The 19,739-nt window shown below is 43.1% G+C and overlaps 1 protein-coding gene across 2 annotated transcripts; it reads right to left on the reverse strand.

Annotated features, from left to right (window-relative positions):
* Positions 1-7,667: 7,667 nt before the first annotated feature.
* Positions 7,668-19,368, reverse strand: fgfr4 (fibroblast growth factor receptor 4). 2 transcript variants are annotated; one of them, XM_047805744.1, is made up of 21 exons: positions 18,590-19,368; positions 17,275-17,454; positions 15,518-15,699; positions 15,300-15,438; positions 15,156-15,209; positions 14,779-15,033; positions 14,590-14,679; positions 14,334-14,500; positions 14,103-14,226; positions 13,288-13,478; positions 13,044-13,182; positions 12,370-12,563; positions 12,129-12,274; positions 11,923-12,044; positions 11,728-11,838; positions 11,398-11,588; positions 10,760-10,882; positions 10,450-10,520; positions 9,718-9,855; positions 9,513-9,618; positions 7,668-9,420 (listed from the first exon to the last, which is right to left on the reverse strand). In XM_047805744.1, the coding sequence occupies exons 2-21, from the start codon at positions 17,363-17,365 to the stop codon at positions 9,244-9,246; spliced, it is 2,811 nt and encodes a 936-aa protein (XP_047661700.1). In that variant the 5' UTR covers positions 17,366-17,454; positions 18,590-19,368; the 3' UTR covers positions 7,668-9,243. The 2 variants fall into 2 exon arrangements, with proteins under 2 accessions (XP_047661700.1, XP_027033136.1); XM_027177335.2 differs by having other exon boundaries at positions 14,779-15,036; positions 18,590-19,348.
* Positions 19,369-19,739: the final 371 nt, after the last annotated feature.

The raw sequence follows: 19,739 nt of genomic DNA on the forward strand, positions 1-19,739 counted from the left end.
GCACGAATACTACAGCACTTACACGTCTTCGCCAGACGTTATGTGCACTTTATAAACCTCAAACCTCACTTCTCACAGAACAGAGCACTTTTTTTTTTTGCGTCCTGCGGTTTGGATATGTTTACTCTGGGTCATAAATGCACTCAAACGTTCCAATCTGTATATCTTTTATATATAATAAAAATGATGTATTTTGCGTAAATATAATTATTTTTTTTCACCTTGTATATTCTGTCTTTAGGAAAATTTGTCTCGTGGAGACGTGGAGACGTCTGGCTGTTTTTTTTTTTGTTTTTTTTTTTACATTTGCAGCATTCATTTAAAAATAAATAAATAAATAAATAAATAAATAAATAAAAATAACTAAAAGGAAATTTTTTTTTAAATTTTAATTCCTAATTGTTAGATTTCAGTAGAAATGGTTAGAAATGCTGCATTAATAATGATCTCAAATGAAAGTCCTCAGAAAGATGTGAAGACAAACTGTGTGTGTGTGTGTGTGTGTGTGTGTGTGTGTGTGTGTGTGTGTGTGTGTGTGTGTGTGTGTGTGTGTGTGTGTGTGTGTGTGCGCGCACAGGCAGACATGTGTCTGGTGTGCTAAATGCTGAGTAGATTTCCTGCAGTGAGTTGCAGGGCTCCGGATCTGAGCGCAGCGTTCCCCACTAATCCCCCCTTCCTGTTTTGTGTAAATGCAGCACCGCAGAGGAAGAGCAGGATTTATTTGATAATTAGGCCGATAAAACCTCACAGCCAATTACCTGAGCTGGTGAAAGGAGGGGAGGTGTTTTTTTTTGCGTGATATAATATGTGTGTGTGTGTGTGTTGGTGTGTGTTTACATCTGGATGTGGGTTTGAGTGCCTGTGTACGCTGTAATGTGGATGTGGGTTTGTGGGTAAATTCTCATTCTCTGATGGATTTTTTTCATTTGAATCTGGTCAATGCATTTAGTCAAACCAGAGGAAGAAACATGCAGTTCCTGTGATCAACACCGCTGCACGAGAGGCTGCTTTTGGGTTCTGACTTTTGCCGCAGTGCTGTCAGAAAACAGATGAATGCAATGGTGTGGAAAAGCTCGTGGCTTTTGTGAGGCAGGGCAGATTCCTGATCGCTAGGCACCCCAGTCCACCCCACCTCCGTCCCTTCACCAACCCCCCAGAATTATACCCTTCACACGTTTCACTCGACGCACACATGGGCATCCAGTAAATGATTCCAGTGTGGTAGGAAATCATAATGTGTCCCAGAAGCCCTGAATCAAACTTCTTTCACATGCATCTACAGCTTAAATGGGATATAAAAAGTAAACACACCCCTTGTGTGTATACGTCAGGTATTTGTTATATAAAAAAAAGAAACCTACTGTATATACGTAACGTAAATGCCAAGAAAGAGTTCATTCATTTTCTACCGCTTATCCGAACTTCTCGGGTCACGGGGAGCCTGTGCCTATCTCAGGCATCATCGGGCATTGAGGCAGGATACACCCTGGACGGAGTGCCAACCCATCGCAGGGCACACACACACACTCTCATTCACTCACACACACACACACACACACACTACGGACAATTTTCCAGAGATGCCAATCAACCTACCATGCATGTCTTTGGACCGGGGGAGGAAACCGGAGTACCCGGAGGAAACCCCCGAGGCACGGGGAGAAAATGCAAACTCCACACACACGAGGCGGAGGCGGGAATCGAACCCCCAGCCCTGGAGATGTGAGGCGAACGTGCTAACCACTAAGCCACCGTGCCTCCTTCACTAAAAACCACGTTCTGCTGTTTCTGCAGGTTTCCTGTTTCCGTGGTTCACCTTTGCAAACAAAGCAAGCATGGTATCTCATGTGTTCAAAGGTACTGATCAATTTCCAAACATTAGATATCACATGGATGGTGGTAAAGTCCATCAGTAAGGAAGAGAGAAAATCGAACACCTCGGTGACGTCACCGTGAACAGGACGTCCGTCCGAAATTTCTAAAAGAACAAAAGCTTACCAAGGAGGCTGCCAAGAGACCAACAGCAACATTAAAGGTGCCACAGAAACATCTGATGAGTACTGATTACAATCTGCATGTGATTCTAGTATAAAAGCCCTTTCCCAAAAAAACTCAAATAAATCCTCAAAACCTTGTTGCCACAGGTGTAAGGGTCCGATGTGACCGATTCCAATATGTATAATAATTCCATCATTTCCAAAGGTATGTGCGGTGCAAACAGAACGACACCATCCCCACAGTGCAACATGGTGGTGGTAGCATCACACTATAGAGCTGCTGTTTTTCAGCCAGAATTGGTGCTTGTTTTTATCAACCTGGATGGAATCATGAATATAATGGATGGATATCAGTTTCATTATCTTAAGACCGAGTCCAAACCTGAATTTCAATTCAATTCAATTCAAATTTATTTCTTTATAGCACTTTTAACAATGGACATTTGTATTTATCCCCGATGAGCAAGCCTGAGGTGACTGTAGCGATTAAAAAAAAGCCTTAGATGAGTTTTACCCAGTTTAAATGTAGATGAAAAACTCGTCTCTTTAGTCAGGCGTACACACGATGCATCCCATAATAATGTGCGCTATTATAACAGACTCGCAAATATTATGAACAGCAGGTATGTTAATCCCTCTCCACTGCTTCTCTCTTTCTACCCAACCCGAGGCATCCAGAAACCGTACCAGCTCCGGTCATCTTCCGTGCGATGAAGATTTTGGACCTCCACTGAGACGAGGCCGACTCTGAGAATCCTGAGGCATCTAGAGATCTAACAGCTCCAGTCAGACTCTGCTATACCAAAAAGATGTGAACTCCATGTGATCTTTTGCATCTATACAACATCTGTTTGACTGTATTTTTATAATCACACCCTCCAGTGTCACCCAGATGAGGATGAGGTTCCCCTTTGAGTCCGGTTCCTCTCAAGGTTTCTTCCTTTACCGTCTAAGGGAGTTTTTCCTCGCCACAGTCACCCGAGTCACCTCAGACTTGCTCATTGGGGATAAATACATACACATTGTGAACTAAATCTATCTAATATTAATCTGGAATTTTGTATTCTATTAATCTTTATATTATTCTTTATAATAACCTTTTGTTCTATGTTTATGTTCTGTAAAGCCGCTTTGAGACGACGTCAATTTTAAAAAGCGCCATACAAATAAACTTGAATTGAATTGAATTAGATGGACGAGGAAGAAACCAGACTCAAAAGGGAACCTCATCCTCAGTTGAATCCATCTAAATATCTGTTAGGAAATCGTGACGTGACATACAGATAATTACGGTGACCCAGACTCAGAATTTGTTCTCTGCATTTAACCCATCCAAAGCACACACACACACACAGCAGTGAACACACACACACACACACACTGTGAACACACACCCGGAGCAGTGGGCAGCCATTTATGCTCCGGCGCCCTGGGAGGAGTTGGGGTTTTTTTTTTCCAGCGCCTTGCTCAAGGGCACCTCAGTCATGGCCAACCCGAGACTCGAACCTACAACCTTCGGGTTACGAGTCAGACTCTCTAACCATTAGGCCACGACTGCCCCCACATGACCTGAAGGGGGCTGAAGGGGGCTGATGTCCTTACAGTTTAATGGATTTAGAATGTTTTAGGGGGAAAGAGCAGAGAAACATCGCCAAGTCAATCTCAAGACTCTTGATCTCACCCAAAAAGACAAATCAACTCAAAATGTGCTTCAACAGTGTTAGTTTTCTGAGTGTGAACATTTATGCTGCTGGATCAGATCAGATCATTTGTATACGTTCATATCGAGGAAGGAAAAAGATCTGACATTAAATATTTATTTTAATCACAAAATCCCTGCCATTTAAACAGGGGTGTGTAGACTTTTTATACCCATTGCTTAAATATATTTACCCTAAAGATCTGCACCTGGTCAAAATAGTCTGTAGAGGAAGTTGTATATTTTCAGCTGTTTGAGAGGAACTCTTGCCTGCATGACATTTGTTGTTTGTTTTGTCTTAGCACCTTAAATGTTAAATGACGTTTAGGGGTGAAGTGTGCCTTCGTCCCTCCCCCTTTGAGGTCGTATTGCTCGTATGTCTTTCTAATCATCTCATGCTAACAGCTTGGTTGTTTCACGCACGATATTGTACATGATCTCGATCAGCAGCTTTCACAGTCATGGTCCGTCGTTAGGGGTTTCGGTCTAGAGCCTGGCTCCTCAACGGTCAACTGAAAGCAAGCATTTTCATGGTTTCTAAGTTTGGCTTGGATCTTGTCACCGTTCCCCCTGCACGCTCGACCGCTTCACTTGTTGGTTGCAAGCGAGATCCTATCGTGCTGTTGACTTTTTTCCTGCAAGCATTTTATTCACCCCTTCTCATCGCCACATCGAAGAAAACCGGTACAGTTTGCTGAGGCTGGATGGATCAGAGGCGCCAGACCACGTCATGCTGTGGGAACACTGATAACTGGGGCGTCTGGGAAATCGTAGCAGGCCGTGAAGGGCCCCAGATTCCAGACTCGTACCCTTCCTCCTCCGCCTGCCTCTGAAATCCAAGCCAAATCAATTATGCTTTCAAATTACAGAACAATAAATAACCTCCCAGAGAATCACAGAGTTAAAAGGGTCTGCTGATGACAAAGATACCGATGCCACCACAATCCCTGGCTACATACATTCATCTCTACTGCCCCTACCGCCTCCGTCTCTTAGTTGCCTCTGTCAGGGTGGATGATTCTTCTTCCTGATTCCTTGCGCTCTGGTTTCAGCATGTTCTATTGTCCGTGACCTTGGGCCTAGCCTTAGGATATGTGATCCAGTGTGTAGCAGGCTGCCTGCTTTGACTATGGCAGACCTGGACTGGGAAATATTTATCTCCTGGCTCTCAAATCATCGTGGACTGGGAGCGAAATCCGAACATTCCATAACCCTCTGCTTTTTCATTTACAGATAGTCGTTCCCTCAGGAGTTGCAAATCTGTGAACAGCACAAGCTTCCAATATATCTTGTCATTTTTTTTTCCCTCTGGAAAATGATGTTCTCTCAATCGTATTGTGAACGAAACGTATTTTTCCCTCTAGCACGACATTCCGGATGATTGGGAATACTTCACGATATGGCTGTTTTCGATTGAAAGCATGTGTTCTATAGTTTGGGATTATTCTCAGCCTGGCAGCTGTAAAAGCTCGACGTAAAAGAGTCAGCACTCTCAGTTCACACACCTGTGGGTCAAAGTAAAATACTGCCGTTTCACCGGGGGTGTTTACCTTACACACTTCCTGGGTCCACACGCTCCAGGCATTATCTGCAAAGGAACTGTGTATTGAGAAGTGTTCAAATACTTCCTGCGATCAGCAGATAGCGAGAAAGAGAAAACACACACAGATAAGGCATTGTGCTCTTGTCCGGTGTGGGGCTCGTCTGATGGCTAAGAGGTTGAACATTAACTGAAAAGTTCGTGTGAGTCGACTTTCTTAGCGCAAGCAGGTGTGAAATAAAGTGTGTTGTACTGTCTGTATTCAACGATGTCTGTCTATAAGGAATACAATATGTAGTTGCATATGCTTGTTGACTTTTGGTTGAAGTGCTGTGTGTTATTCTGTGGCGTATACGGTATATATCAATCACTGGGAATTAAAAACCGAGTCTTTTTTTTATTTAAGCTATTTGGATATAATATCATTTGGGATTATGGCGTAACCCTAAGCCTGACTTGTGCTACGTCGGAAGTAAACACTCTGAACTGAATTTCAGGAGCAATGTCCTCCTTCGACTTTTTTGCACTGCAAAACATCCTGTGTAATCTGAGCCGCGGTGCATCTTATCAGCTGTGTACACAAGAGCTGCATGTTACATTTCTTCCCACTTTCAGGGCTTTACAGAGAAAAACCGGATTGTGATTGATAGTCCGATGGTGTAATCTTAATTGGAACGGAAACAGGAAAAGCGAGCAGCTGATGTATTGTGATGTGATGTCATAATCGGCCCCGGGGAGCCGAGCACGTATAAACACGATGAATCCTTCAGATAACCTCGGTGCTGATAGAGTACCCACTCGAACAGGATATGAATTACACAAACACATAAACATGAAGAATATTAGAAAGTGCTCCAAGCTGAGATTTGATTCTTAGGAATACTTTGACTGCTTGATGTCAGTACCAGGGGTTTTTTGGGGAGCTCTGCAAGTTATTACTAAGCCCAAATGAAAACAATTTACAGCACATGAACCGTAGGTAGCTAAAATGATTTCCTCTAACCACAAACTTCCTTTACGAGCGCATACAAGATTGATTTTAGTCAGGGGTGCTGTAACAAAAATAACTGCATCGTTTCCCCCACCAACTTCACTTCGCTTCACTATTAACCTTACGCTAATGACCGTACAAGCTCTCCTCTAAGAGGGACATTTCCAAAGTGGTGCTCAAACAAATCTGAATATACCGGGTAGTCGGAGCTTTCCATGTATTCCCTGTTTAGCTGTGGCTAGAGCTCTTGGCTAAATAAAAATAGCTTTGGTGGTCATGTTTCAACCATGATTATTACTACAGGCAAGATTCTTACTATTGGCTGGTTGAACAAGAGGGAGACGATAAACGCTGGATGCTAATCACTTATTGGTGATAATTAAATGCTTGCATAGTAAAATCGGTGGGTTACATTTATTCTGTGACTGGCCAATCAGAAGGGAGCACGGTGGCTTAGCGGTTAGCACGTTCGCCTCACACCTCCAGGGTTGGGGGTTCGATTCCCACCTCCGCCTTGTGTGTGTGGAGTTTGCATGTTCTCCCCGTGTCTCGGGGGTTTCCTCCGGGTACTCCGGTTTCCTCCCCCGGTCCAAAGACATGCATGGTAGGTTGATTGGCATCTCTGGAAAATTGTCCGTAGTGTGTGAGTGAATGAGAGAGTGTGTGTGCGCCCTGTGATGGGTTGTCACTCCGTCCAGGGTGTACCAGATAGGCACAGGCTCCCCGTGACCTGAGAAGTCCGGATAAGCAGCAGAAAATGAATGAATGAATGAATGAATGAATGAATGAATGGCCAATCAGATTAGTAGTCTGTAGAATCATTTATTTTTGTTGAATCTTGAAAATCCAATGGTTCCTGGTGACCCATAAAAAGGCTTGCTGTATGTTGTGTTGGTCTACTTTTGGTCATTTGAGGTCTGCTATGTTTTGACCCCTAATTATAAGTCTCTTTATGGGTTTAAATTTTACATTTTCTCTATGCTTGCTCCCAGTTTTGTAGTCCCTGAGGAGATCCGGTCAATCCGGAGCATGGAATTTCTGCACATGTTCTTCTTGCCTCTCTGTGGGTTTTCTTCAGGTTCTCGAATTTCCTCAACCAATTTTTTTTTTAACAGATTACCTTCATTGGGCTAGTAACACAAGCCGAATACACTCGTAAATAGGTTTAATAAAAAAAAAAAATACACCCCCCCCTCTCAGCTTTTTTAGATAGCAGTGTCTGGTTTTAAATGTAAATAATACATATGAAAACACTCTAGGTTAAGTGGTGTTGATAAGTGTTTGTCTTTGTGATAAGACACAAGGTAAGATTTATTTGTACACCCATATCACATGTGTAAATGTGAAAGAAAAACCTTGCCGTAAAGTCAAGACTAGCTTAGCAGCATTTCGTAGCACATTAAAAAAGTCAATGATCATGCAAACGAGTGCAAGTGCAAGTCGTTTAAATTATCCTTTATTTAATACAAAACAACACAATAAAGAAATAAATTAGATATTTCTAAAATAATTCTCTCAAGGGAAAAAAAATGCATAAGAACATTGTTGATTGCTATAAATCTTTATATGGAGTACATAAATGGAATGTCATGCAGTTCATTATTTGCTTCCTGCTTTCTTCATCCTAAAGAATTCTGTTTTATTTTAAGGCCACATGAAGGGTTATTAAGGTGGTGAGTTTAAGCCCTGATCGTAACTCGTATAAGATAATGACGTTTTTCTCCTTTGCATATAAAAGAAGAGAAGGAGGACAAGCTGGCCGACTGATTCTTATGCGCACGCAGAGGGATGAATGTTCCCCGAGGGATTTGGAGGAGCATCGCTGACTGGGCATTAAAAGCAATGAGTAAATTAACTTGAGAAAGCTGCCTTATCAGCTTGCGGGTGAGGCCTTGCGTTCCCTGAAGAACACTGCCGAGTTTGCTCAGAAAGGGTGCATTAGCATTTGTATATTAAAAAGATAGTGGAGGAGAAAGATGGGCAGCTGGATCCATTTCCATAATAAGGGGCCACCTCATTTGCACGCAGGCTCAGACATCCCCCATATCACCCTGTTCTATGGTCACACCCATTACAGCTGCATGGGCCTATTGTCCAACTTGGCCTGCGCTTGGACCCTGCAAACAAACTGTGCTAGGTAAAAGGTTACAGCCAAACAATGGAAGATTCTCCCATTTTAAATCAATCAACCTCAAGGGTGGTTTTCACATTCAATACAGGACTTTTCTCTCTGTACAGTATAGTGACACTGGAACGAGGCTCTGCTTTTGTTATGGCAGCGAGCTCTTTAAGCCGTGCTCGCGAACAGTCTACCTAAAACTCGACTACACCGTACCGATCTGCTTTAATGAGCTGTAAAGGAATTATGTCATAAAACTTGCAACATCAAAAATTCTTCACCCAACGCCTTCACTTCATACGCTTTAGAATAATTTATAAAAGGTAATTGTCTTATTTAATGATATGTACATAAAATATTTTAAGATATTCACAGGAAATCAAAATTCAGGCACGTCGCTGCCACAGCAGCGATTTTACCGATGCGAGATCCTGAGATTTTAAGACAACTCTTTAAATAGAACAAAAATGTAGAATAATCTTTATATAGAGAGGATTTTATATTTAACAATGCTATCGACTTTTATATCAAAATAAATGTTCTCTTTTTTTTTTTTTTAAACAAAAAAGCATCTGGTTGTTTCAGCACACTCCAGTTTCTATGCTGCTCAGATACTTGGGACTTTATACATAATAAGCAGCATTCATTCATTACAAAGGAAACAGAGCCTGAATAGATTCTTTACCAGGAAGTCCAGTTGCTGTATTAGAAACCTGATTATTTGAGACAGCCATTTTTGTCACCAGGTTTTCTAGTGCCAAGCATTGTGATAATGTTCTTTGCGCAGAGCGATCGAAGGCCAAAGTACGTCCCCGCGTGACCGCTTCGTACCGGCTGAGTGTTTTAAATGCAAACTTTGATATCCACAAACTGGAGTCCTCCTTCTAGACAAGCACTTTATCGTAGCGTCGTCTTCATGTCTAGCCGAGAACGCACGTCGTGATAACCGAGCAGGCATGGATCGGTGGACAAGGCGTCGTGAGTAAACACCGAATCATTGTCTGAAGAACAAGAGCTGGAAGTGTCCTCACAAGATGGGGAGTACTGTTCGAAAGGGGTAGACAGGTCGAGGTACTGCAAAAGGAAATAGGAATCGTTTAGTCTATTATCTTAACAGTACGTCTTTAAGAAATGGCACACGTCAAGAAAATCATCAAGGGATTTACCTCGTCTGAAATAGACAGCAGCACTCTGTCCAGCTCTTCCACCAGCTGTTTGAAGGTTGGTCTCTGTGTAGGAACTGCATGCCAGCATTCTCTCATCTTCATGTATCTGGATAAAGTCAACATCGAGAGAATTATTCACTTGCTTTTCACATTATATGCTTGTCAAAAACTAACCAGTCTATGCAGGCATGATAATGTCACTTACAGTTCATGTGTGCAGTTGGAGGGTTTGTCCATGCGATGGCCTTCTTTCAACAGCTTGAAAAGCTCCTCTACTGGGATTCCAGGGTACGGCGAACCTCCCAACGTGAAAATCTCCCACATCAGGACTCCAAACGACCATCTGAGGCAATACCAGATTTAAAATAGTCAGTAAAAGATTTAAAGAAAAGATTTATAAGGCAGTTTTGCTCAGTTCTGGTGGAACACATTTACATTCGACAACTTGGGTGCTTTCCAGAAACTTCTACAGTATTCCCGAGCAATTGAACAAACTGGTATTCCATTCATTCATCCATTCATTCATTCATTTTCTACTGCTTATCCGAACTTCTCGGGTCACGCGGAGCCTGTGCCTATCTCAGGCGTCATCGGGCATCGAGGCAGGATACACCCAGGACGGAGTGCCAACCCATCACAGGGCACACACACACTCTCATTCACTCACACACTCACACACTACGGACAATTTTCCAGAGATGCCAATAAACCTACCATGCATGTCTTTGGACCGGGGGAGGAAACCGGAGTACCCGGAGCAAACCCCCGAGGCACGGGGAGAACATGCAAACTCCACACACACAAGGCGGAGGTGGGAATCGAACCCCCAACCCTGGAGGTGTGAGGTGAACGTGCTAACCACTAAGCCACCGTGTCCCCACCGGTATTCCAAACACAGGGAAATCCTACTCAGCATAGCTGCAAAGTTTAGACTTACACATCACTCTGGTGTGTGTAGACTCTGTCAAACAAAGCTTCTGGTGCCATCCATTTCACTGGCAGACGTCCCTAAAAGCAGACACAAGACAGTGAGTTTTCATTTTGAACCACCAAAAACATGACTGTCTACTTCCCAGAACTATCCAATTATCTCTTGTCGATCTGCCTGCCAATCCGTGGTGGCATAACAGACATATGTCTTAATAACCATTAGGACTACAGGACACAGGTCAGATCTTTACATTAGCAATGGTCAGAATTTCAGGAAATTCTCGGAATCTACGGAAAAGTAAACTTCAGGTGCTTACATTTGTTGTTTTCTTGTAGTAATCAATCTGATGCACTCCTCTGGCCAAACCAAAATCTGCGATCTTCATGACGTTATCTTCTGTGACCAGAACGTTTCTTGCTGCTAGATCTCGGTGAATGCACTGTTGAGGAACAGAAAGGACACGGCTCAGTGATCGCACTAAAACCTGCTCCAAAAACAAACCTGGCTTTAAATAGATGTGGGCTTTGGAGAAAAACACCACCGGACTGTTTGCTTAACTGAACGCATATTATTACATGTATTTTGGTTTTTATTTTAAATAGAAGCGACATTTGGGGACCGAAAAAAAGGGGGCCGAAAAAGCCCCTGGTTTGCGGCCCTTAATGGAAGGGTTTCAGACAGCTGCGTTCTTAGCAAGCCACAAAGACCTAGTAATACGATCTCGTGCACAGACGGATCTGTGCGCCTGCATGCTAACAGATTTATGGCAGTGCTAAAAAGGACAAAGCCCACAGAGAAACGACAGACGCAGTGGTAAACACAGCACACCACCACTCCAGTGAGGAATGCCTGGCATCGTGTGTCAGACAAAAAGACTTGTTGATAAGACACTGGGGTTAGGGGTTAGGGGTTACTGGGTAGTCTATGTGGATTTTAAAAGGCAAACCAACTCACCCTGTTCGAAGCCAAGTACTCCATTCCTCGTGCCACTTGGTAGGCACAAGATAGCAGGTCCTTGAACGTGAGCTGCTCTTCTGGAACCTTGGTCACGTCAAAGGTGTAGTCCATTCCGGGAGGACGACGTGCTCGTAAGTACTCGCGCAAGCTTCCTTTAGAAGCATATTCAACCAGCACATAAAGTGGACCTATAAAGTCAAAATCCAATAATTAATTAATGGGAATCGATGAAGCATAGTCGGGCAAATTCGATGTTTAGATTGTAATCGTCATCGAACATCAAATCGTCTTCAAGTAGCCATGAGATCCATTTTGGGTTCAACTGACCTTCCTGAGTGCAAACACCAAGAAGGTTTATGATGTTCTTGTGCTTGTCCATGCCTTTCATAAGCTCCATTTCAGAGATAAGGTCAGCCAAATCTTTATCAGTCGCATCATCTGGAAAACGATCAAACACTTTTTAAGTCGGCTCATATAATTATGCAAATGATAGAGACAATCAGCCATTTTAGGAATACCTACCTTTCAGCATTTTGACTGCCACAGTGGTTACTTGATCTGGATTATCCTTGTTTATCCCATAAGCCTCTGCTCTCACCACCTGACCAAAGCAACCCTCGCCAAGAGGTTTCCCTAAAGTCAAACTAGGTAACAATACACCACTGTCAGTATATCATCAAAGTTAAATGGCAGGATGATCAAAATGGATTGTGTCAATTGGCCCGTACTTCTCTCTTGGGAACTCCCAGTCAGGATCACAGGGAAGCTCAAACTCCATGACTCCAGCTAACATCGGAGAACAGCTGGAGGAAAGACGCGCCACTCTCATTAGAGAAGCACTGGACTTCCCAGAGGAGTTGGACTCGACGGAGTACTGTGTTTCCAAGAATCACAGTATTAGTGTAAATATATTCAAAATAAATATTCATTAAAGAGATATCATATCGATGTAACAAGTTACTATCTCACCTGTCTACGAAGAGGAAATTTGGAAAGTTTCTGGACAGGGAGGGCATCAAAGTGCTCACGTCTGGGGTGCGTCTGCATTCGGCACAACACCACGATCACGATGGCCATAACCAATGCTAGGAAGCCTGAGGCGTAAATGATGATGTCGGTATACTTGGTCTCCATAAGGTCCACCTCTTTGGCCACATCTTCCTCTGTTAATAATGTCCATAAGAATGGTTAATGTCAAAAAAAGGAATCATTCATTCATTCATTCATTCATTCATTCATTTTCTACCGCTTATCCGAACTTCTCGGGTCACGGGGAGCCTGTGCCTATCTCAGGCGTCATCGGGCATCGAGGCAGGATACACCCTGGACGGAGTGCCAACCCATCGCAGGGCACACACACACTCTCATTCACTCACACACACTACGGACAATTTTCCAGACATGCCAATCAACCTACCATGCATGTCTTTGGACCGGGGGAGGAAACCGGAGTACCCGGAGGAAACCCCCGAGGCACGGGGAGAACATGCAAACTCCACACACACAAGGCGGAAGCGGGTATCGAACCCCGACCCTGGAGGTGTGAGGAGAACGTGCTAACCACTAAGCCACCGTGCCCCCGAAAAAAGGAATCATGTGGGATAAAAATGAAAGATATTGCTTAAAGATGATAGTTAACTTACCAGATAGGACAGTGAGCCATGCAGACTGATGTGAGAAGCCAATAGAGTTTCCAGCCAGACACGTATATTCTCCAGCATCCTCCATTGTCACGTTCGTCAGATATAGGACCTCCACCTCAGACATGTTCAAGCTGCCTGTCTGTAAAGGAAAACTAAAATGTGTAAACACAGCAGTAATATAATTCTCTCATATTAATTTGGTACCACTAACGGACAAATGTGGCCAGCCATAAGGTCGCTATACCTTGACAACCTTGACGTAGGGTATGCCGTCAGGCCCATACCGGCTGCCGTTCATCTCGATGTGCTTCAGCCACTGAATGTGTGGCTGTGCATCACTGTAGACCTTGCAATGGAACTGGACATCTCCACCGACCACTGTTGTGATATTGGTTGGTAGACCAGCTTGTAAAATGGGTCTGTGAGGAGAGCGTTCTGAAATGGAAACATTATAAATTTGCTCAGAAGATGCAAAACAACCATGCAGAAATTTCCACCGCCCCACCATTTGGTCCATACATTTAAACATGATAATTGCATTTGTTAATCAGATAAAATCCAACACAGGGAAAAAGATAAGTGGTCCCTCTAAAAGCTGGTGGCATGCACTAATTGGTTCCATTATGGAATCCCAGAGCCATGCCTGTGTACTAGGATGCTTTGAAGTCATTAAGCACCCACTGTTTGCTCCTTTCTTGATGGAGACAGCAGTTGACCTGACGCCGAATTGTCACAGGTCACTTAGAAACCTCGTCTGGATGCCTGGCCAACTGTTCATCCAGAAACATAAAACACAAGCTAATGCTAGCCCTCCTATTGTGCCAATAGTTTGCCCTTTTCCAGTAAAGCCCCAAATGAACCCTGTGGTGGACAGTTGCCCTGTGGCTATATCCGAGGTGCGACTGGTGCCTGTCTCACTGCGAGACACTGCTGAGCTGTCAACGCTGTGGTTCCCTAATTTAATTCTTATTGCCCCTGACAGGCACAGTGAGCAGGCCAGCTTCAGCCACTCTGCATGGAGCCAGACCACTGTCTACTTTAAGCAGCGAGCTGTCTTACCCAACACATCGAGGAGGTAACTATGAGTGATGGAGCCATATTTGTTCTCCACCACACAAGTGTAGTTCCCACGGTCCGAGGGCACCACACTCTCCATGACCAAGCTCCAATGCTGATGTCGCAACTGTGGACAAAATTTATGCAAATACGTTCATTGTTGTTTCAAATTATTCCGTGTACAAATAGCAAAATTAATTTTTGTTAAAATGCTTTAATTTCATGACAGCTTACCTTGATTCCTCCAATTCTGTGCTCTCCTCTGAATTCTCTGCCGTTCTTCAGCCAGCGGATTGATGGCGTTGGACTTCCTGTAGCCGGACACCGAAATTTAACGGTGTTTCCAGCTGGGACAGCATAAAGCTTTTTCTCCATCCTCTGAACATGGGTCCAGTATGGGACTGAAGAAGAAGTGGTATCAGGAAACCAAATTTTAACAGACTTTTCTAGAGAAAGTTTTTTTTTAAGCTTCAATTAATACACTACACACCTCTGGAGATGTAGACCTGGTCATTTTCTGTCTCTGTAACAGTATCTTCTTGACCATCGTCCTCGTCATCGTCACCAGATCCCATGGCATCTGCAAGGTTGAGAGAAAATACATGTAAGTAAACCTTACAATTATGATCAAGCATTGTTATATAAGCGGAATGTTGTCATGTTGGATATCTGAACGTGCCTGCTACTGTAATGGTGAAGTTGCGAAGAGGTTGTCTAGAGCCGCGGATCATGCAGACGTAGACCCCCGAGTCTTCGTATGTCGCGTCTGTAATCTCCATGACTCCTGCTCTTATCTGAATACGAGGGCTATGTTGCACTCTAATATCTCCTTTGAACCAGTGGACAGGATGGTTTGTGTCACAACGCAGTTTGAGCACATCACCTGGTTCTAGCAGGAGCTGCTCCGACGTCTCCTCACTCTGCTCATCAGAAACTTCTAACAAAAAGAAGACCGGAATAAATAAAAATTTCCCTGCAACTTCCAGTACAGTTCAGCGCTTGAGTTAAAAACCTGGATCTATTATTCCAAAGAAAAAGATCTCAGATATTCCATACCTGTCGGATCCTCAGCCACAGTCAGATGGGCCATAGATTTAACTAGACGGATTTCTAAAAAAGGGATAGACAAAGCCTTATTCCACATCGTCTAAATAGCGGAATCTTTCGACTAATTATGAAAAAATGAATAAAAAAACTCACCTGTTAAGACTTCCACCCACGCTGAATTACTTGTCCATCCGGCAGAGTTTTTTGCCAAGCACATATATTCTCCTGCATCTTCCGAGGTGACGTTTACCAAAGAAAGAACGTTGACTTTGGAGATGTTGTCTTGAAGAGGCTGCAGGGGAAACACATCTGCAATGACACCCATTCTCTCACAGAAAAAAAAAGAGTTGTTCTTTAAATCACTTCCTTACAGTGATGGGCTTAAGAAGCGGTGATCCGTCAGGCCCCAGGCGATCCCTGTCCTTCTTGAACCACTGGAGACGTGTTGTGGCTGGCCGATGGACTTTACATACCAACTTTGCCTGGCCTCCGACTAACACGGTGGTGTTCTCTGGGAAGCCGGGCTGAAGGGTCGGCCGGTGTACACGAGGATCTGGAAGAACGTAAAACAACGAGCTATTTCAAACTTGCTGATGTTTCTACACAACAAATACAGTATGATTAATTAAACTACTAAACTACATCCTGTATTTATTAAGCTAACGGTTAATGTCCGACCGATAACGAGAGGTCCTGCTCTAAATCTCTAAAAGATCTGGTGGCGTTTATTTTTTTTGGTGGTGAGGGGTGCTGGAGGGCAGTTGTAAATCACATCTGAAGAGACAAAAGTGAGAATCGGCCGATGCTTTTCGGTGGAAGTTTGACTTCACAGCAGTGTTCCTGGTGGCCCAGCAGTGAGTGTGATAAGCATTTGTGTAAAGAATCCCTAAACCAGCAATGTCACCTCCAGTGCTGAGGCAAATCATTCTCCCACAACACACTAATGAACTTCACTGAAAGGAACTGGGGCCTGGCCTGAATCTGACCCCAACAGAGGGTATAAATGGTCAGGGAGAAAATAAAAGGCAGGCTAAACAAAACACACAAACATGAACACACAACCTAAAATAGATTGAAACGGTGATCCTGCTGGAGAATTGGATGATGCTAAGGTCCATAGATCACATAAGAGACTTCTGTATACTTAAGACATTAAGGAAATGACAAAAATCAGTACAGACTGTATGGAAAATAATAATATGTAAGTTATTAAAGCAATTTTTACATTGATTTATCATGGTAAGAATCCCAAGATAAAAATATTCCGATGCTATATTCTTTGTTTCCTTCTTATTTTGAAGTAGACCTTTTTTTTTTACTACAACTGTCACTTTCTTGGGAGACTTTGTCGATGAAAGTATTATAGTCTTTATAGACTATAATTTCATTTGGCAGGCATTGTTGCGTTGCACTACAGGGTCTATCAACCTTCTCTTCTCCTCTTCCACTGGACCCAGGGATTCATAAAAAGATGCTTTTAACAAACACTTTGCTTCTTCTCTTGCCAGGACCTACACCTGCCCCCTTCCTGCTCTCACTAATAACCATGTGGTCCTCATTAAACCACCCTGACCATGACAAGCATACTAACACCCATCAGTCATATCTCTTTCCAGTACTGCTTCCAAAATGCTATGTTATTTCTGAATGAATATTTGCACAGCACTACTATTGCAAGCTCTGCACAAGCCAAAGCTGCTGTCCCTTAAGCCGCATAGATTATCTCAGACCACAAGTACTTGGAGAACATCATTATAGCACTTGGAGATAATAGAATACCTTTCCAGCAGGTACACAACCAGGACAGCCCTGCATTTGTAAAAAAAAAAAAAAGCTCCCCCAGACCGCCCCACAATCCCCTGTCACTGGCACCAGGCCAAACAGATTTACACTTCCGAGCCTCGGGGCTTTGGCAGGATCAAGTAGCCCTGTTTACGGCTATAAAAGAATAAAACTACGCTGGATTATTTTCCTCTCCGAATGATTTCACCCTACTTCACTTCCTCCGCTTTCCAGAAATTTCTTATTAAAGGGTTGTCTCAACAAAATCGTCAAGAAATTGTACTTACAAACAAAACAGTACATAAATGAACATATTCTATTTCTTTCGGTATATTGTGATTTTTACCTTTCGAGCGGACCGCTTGTGTCGTGATGCTCCTCGATAAAGCAAATTCTGCCAGGCACACAGCAATGAAGAACTTCCAGATGCTCCACATTTTGACGAGGAAACGAATGTCTTGTGATCGGCTTAAACGCTGACTCCAGGCATTGGCAACCTCTGGGTATCTCTCAGTTGATGAGAAAACTGAAACACATACAGGATTGAGATTTAGTGTGTGAGACTGCAGGAAATTCAATCTGATGTAGCTGCTAACATTAAGACATGACCAGCAATCCTTCACCTCTAAAAGCACATTTGTGTATGAAAGGCCAGCAGTCTAGTCACACTAGACACATTGTCTACCTGATCACTGCTGGACATTGTGCACCGTTTTCCATAAACATGAATAATTAGGAGCACAAATGCTGGGCAGTTATAGGCTGTTGTTTGTAAAATGTGCATAATGGGCCATTTGTGCAATAATTAGGATACAGTTCCGGAACTACTAATAGCCCAGATCAGGTAAGTAGAACAAGCTGTTCTGTTAGATAGCTGTAGATTTTACACTCATTTCTACACATTATTTAGACATTACTTGGCTTATTTCAGTCAAATTGGCATTTTTATCTAAACCACGCCAAACTGCAAATGTGGTATGATATCTTCCAAACTTGAACTCAGATTAAATCAGTTCTGCGTCTCAAACATTTGGTCGGTTCTGAATTAAACTTCCATTAATTGAGTATTACTCAAAATTGGACAATGGCCTCTACAACTGTGCATTTCTAGAAACCCCAGCAATCTGGCAACCCTGACCGAAAGCAGCCTTACAGTTGTGGCCATGCGCCTCTCCGTGCCCGGCTGAGATTTTCACACCAGGGTGAGAGTCAGTTTAAGATAAATAAACCTATTTACAAGTGTGAAACCACTTGGTAGTCTAAATGAAACTTAGCTTAGGAGAGGGCGCGCGCACACCATGAGTGGTAAGTGAGTTAGCAAGTAAAGGGATAATTAAAAATAAATAAATAAACACAGGGATGGTGACATCTCCAACTGAGCTCCGTTTGGGACAAACCCTGACACTCATTTTTTTTTTTTGTTTATTCTTTCACATCAGTTTCAGCTGGAGTATATTTACCACGCGCTGCGTGTGATGCTGGATTTTACGCAATGTAACCGGATACTCGTTTTGTTTACGCACAATATAAAGAGCATAATAACATACAATTAGACATCCTGCAACAGTGTATGAGCAGTAACCAAATCTCTAAAATGAACTCAGATGAGTGAGGTCATTCAAAGTTCTTCCAGCTCATAGAAGGACGATTCTACCACTTACCTTTATCCGTGCCCTTTGCCCGGTCCTTTGAAAACAATTCGTTAAGACCCCGGTCGCTTCTAGATCCTTTCTATTGCTTTTATGGCTTCAGATATTTGAATTTGCGTTAAGTTCTTTCTCCGTAGAAATCCTCTCATACTACGAACTGGGGAACTTGAACAAGCGAGTTCCTTTTTAGAAATCCATTACCAATAAAACCATGGTTCTCCTTGCGCCGAGCTCCTGAGCTTCCTCGTTTAGTAATAATGCCCAAAGTCCAGTTGTCCTTGCTTCTCCTGCTGGGATTTTATTCGCCAAATCCTATAAGAAAACGCACAATTTCGCTTCACACTTCACTACTGGTGAGTTCCCTCCTGGAGTAAATAAAAACGCACAGGGAATCCGCGTCTTGCTCTGTTCAGGTCTTTACAATGGGACAGCGTCTATCGGTGGACTCATCGTTGACTCTCGTTCCGAGACGCGCTCTCTGATTCTTTTACTGTGCACCACAACAAAAAAAGAGAAAATCCCGTTCCGTGCCGTGTTCAGTTGTGGATTAACGGTGCAAACCGTGTGGCTGCGCAGAGATGTGAGGAGAGGAGAGGAGAGGAGAAAAAAAAGCAAAGGAGAGGAGAGTGGCGTTTCTCTAGCAGCCAGGGGGACACTGTTCTGAGTGCAAGGATCCCTACAATGGACTAAAAAACGAGGTAGGAGAGGGAGGAGGACGAGGAGGAGGAGGAGGGAGAGTCCAAAAAAAAACAACAACCCACAATCACCACTCCACTCCATCCTCCTCCTCCTGTGGACTCGTCTTTTTAGACTGTAGATCCTTAGCAGATGATATACTTCAGGATACTCTACCATCCGAAGTATGTTTTTCAGGTGCAGAACATACAAATGCAAAATTAGTGAAATATTTATAACACACACACACACACACACACACACACACACACACACACACACACACACACACACGCACGCACAAGCAGCCTAGTCACAGTTAATTAATTAATATGACGTCTACCTGTAACCTTTTGCATATGTTCTTATTACGCGTCATTACTTATTTACATTACGTCATTAACATATAGTGTTGCATATATGTTCTTATTACGCGTCATTACTTATTAACATTACGTCATTAACATATAGTTTTGCATATATGTTC

Source organism: Tachysurus fulvidraco, chromosome 21, assembly GCF_022655615.1.
Source record: "Tachysurus fulvidraco isolate hzauxx_2018 chromosome 21, HZAU_PFXX_2.0, whole genome shotgun sequence".
Classification (NCBI taxonomy): domain Eukaryota; kingdom Metazoa; phylum Chordata; class Actinopteri; order Siluriformes; family Bagridae; genus Tachysurus; species Tachysurus fulvidraco.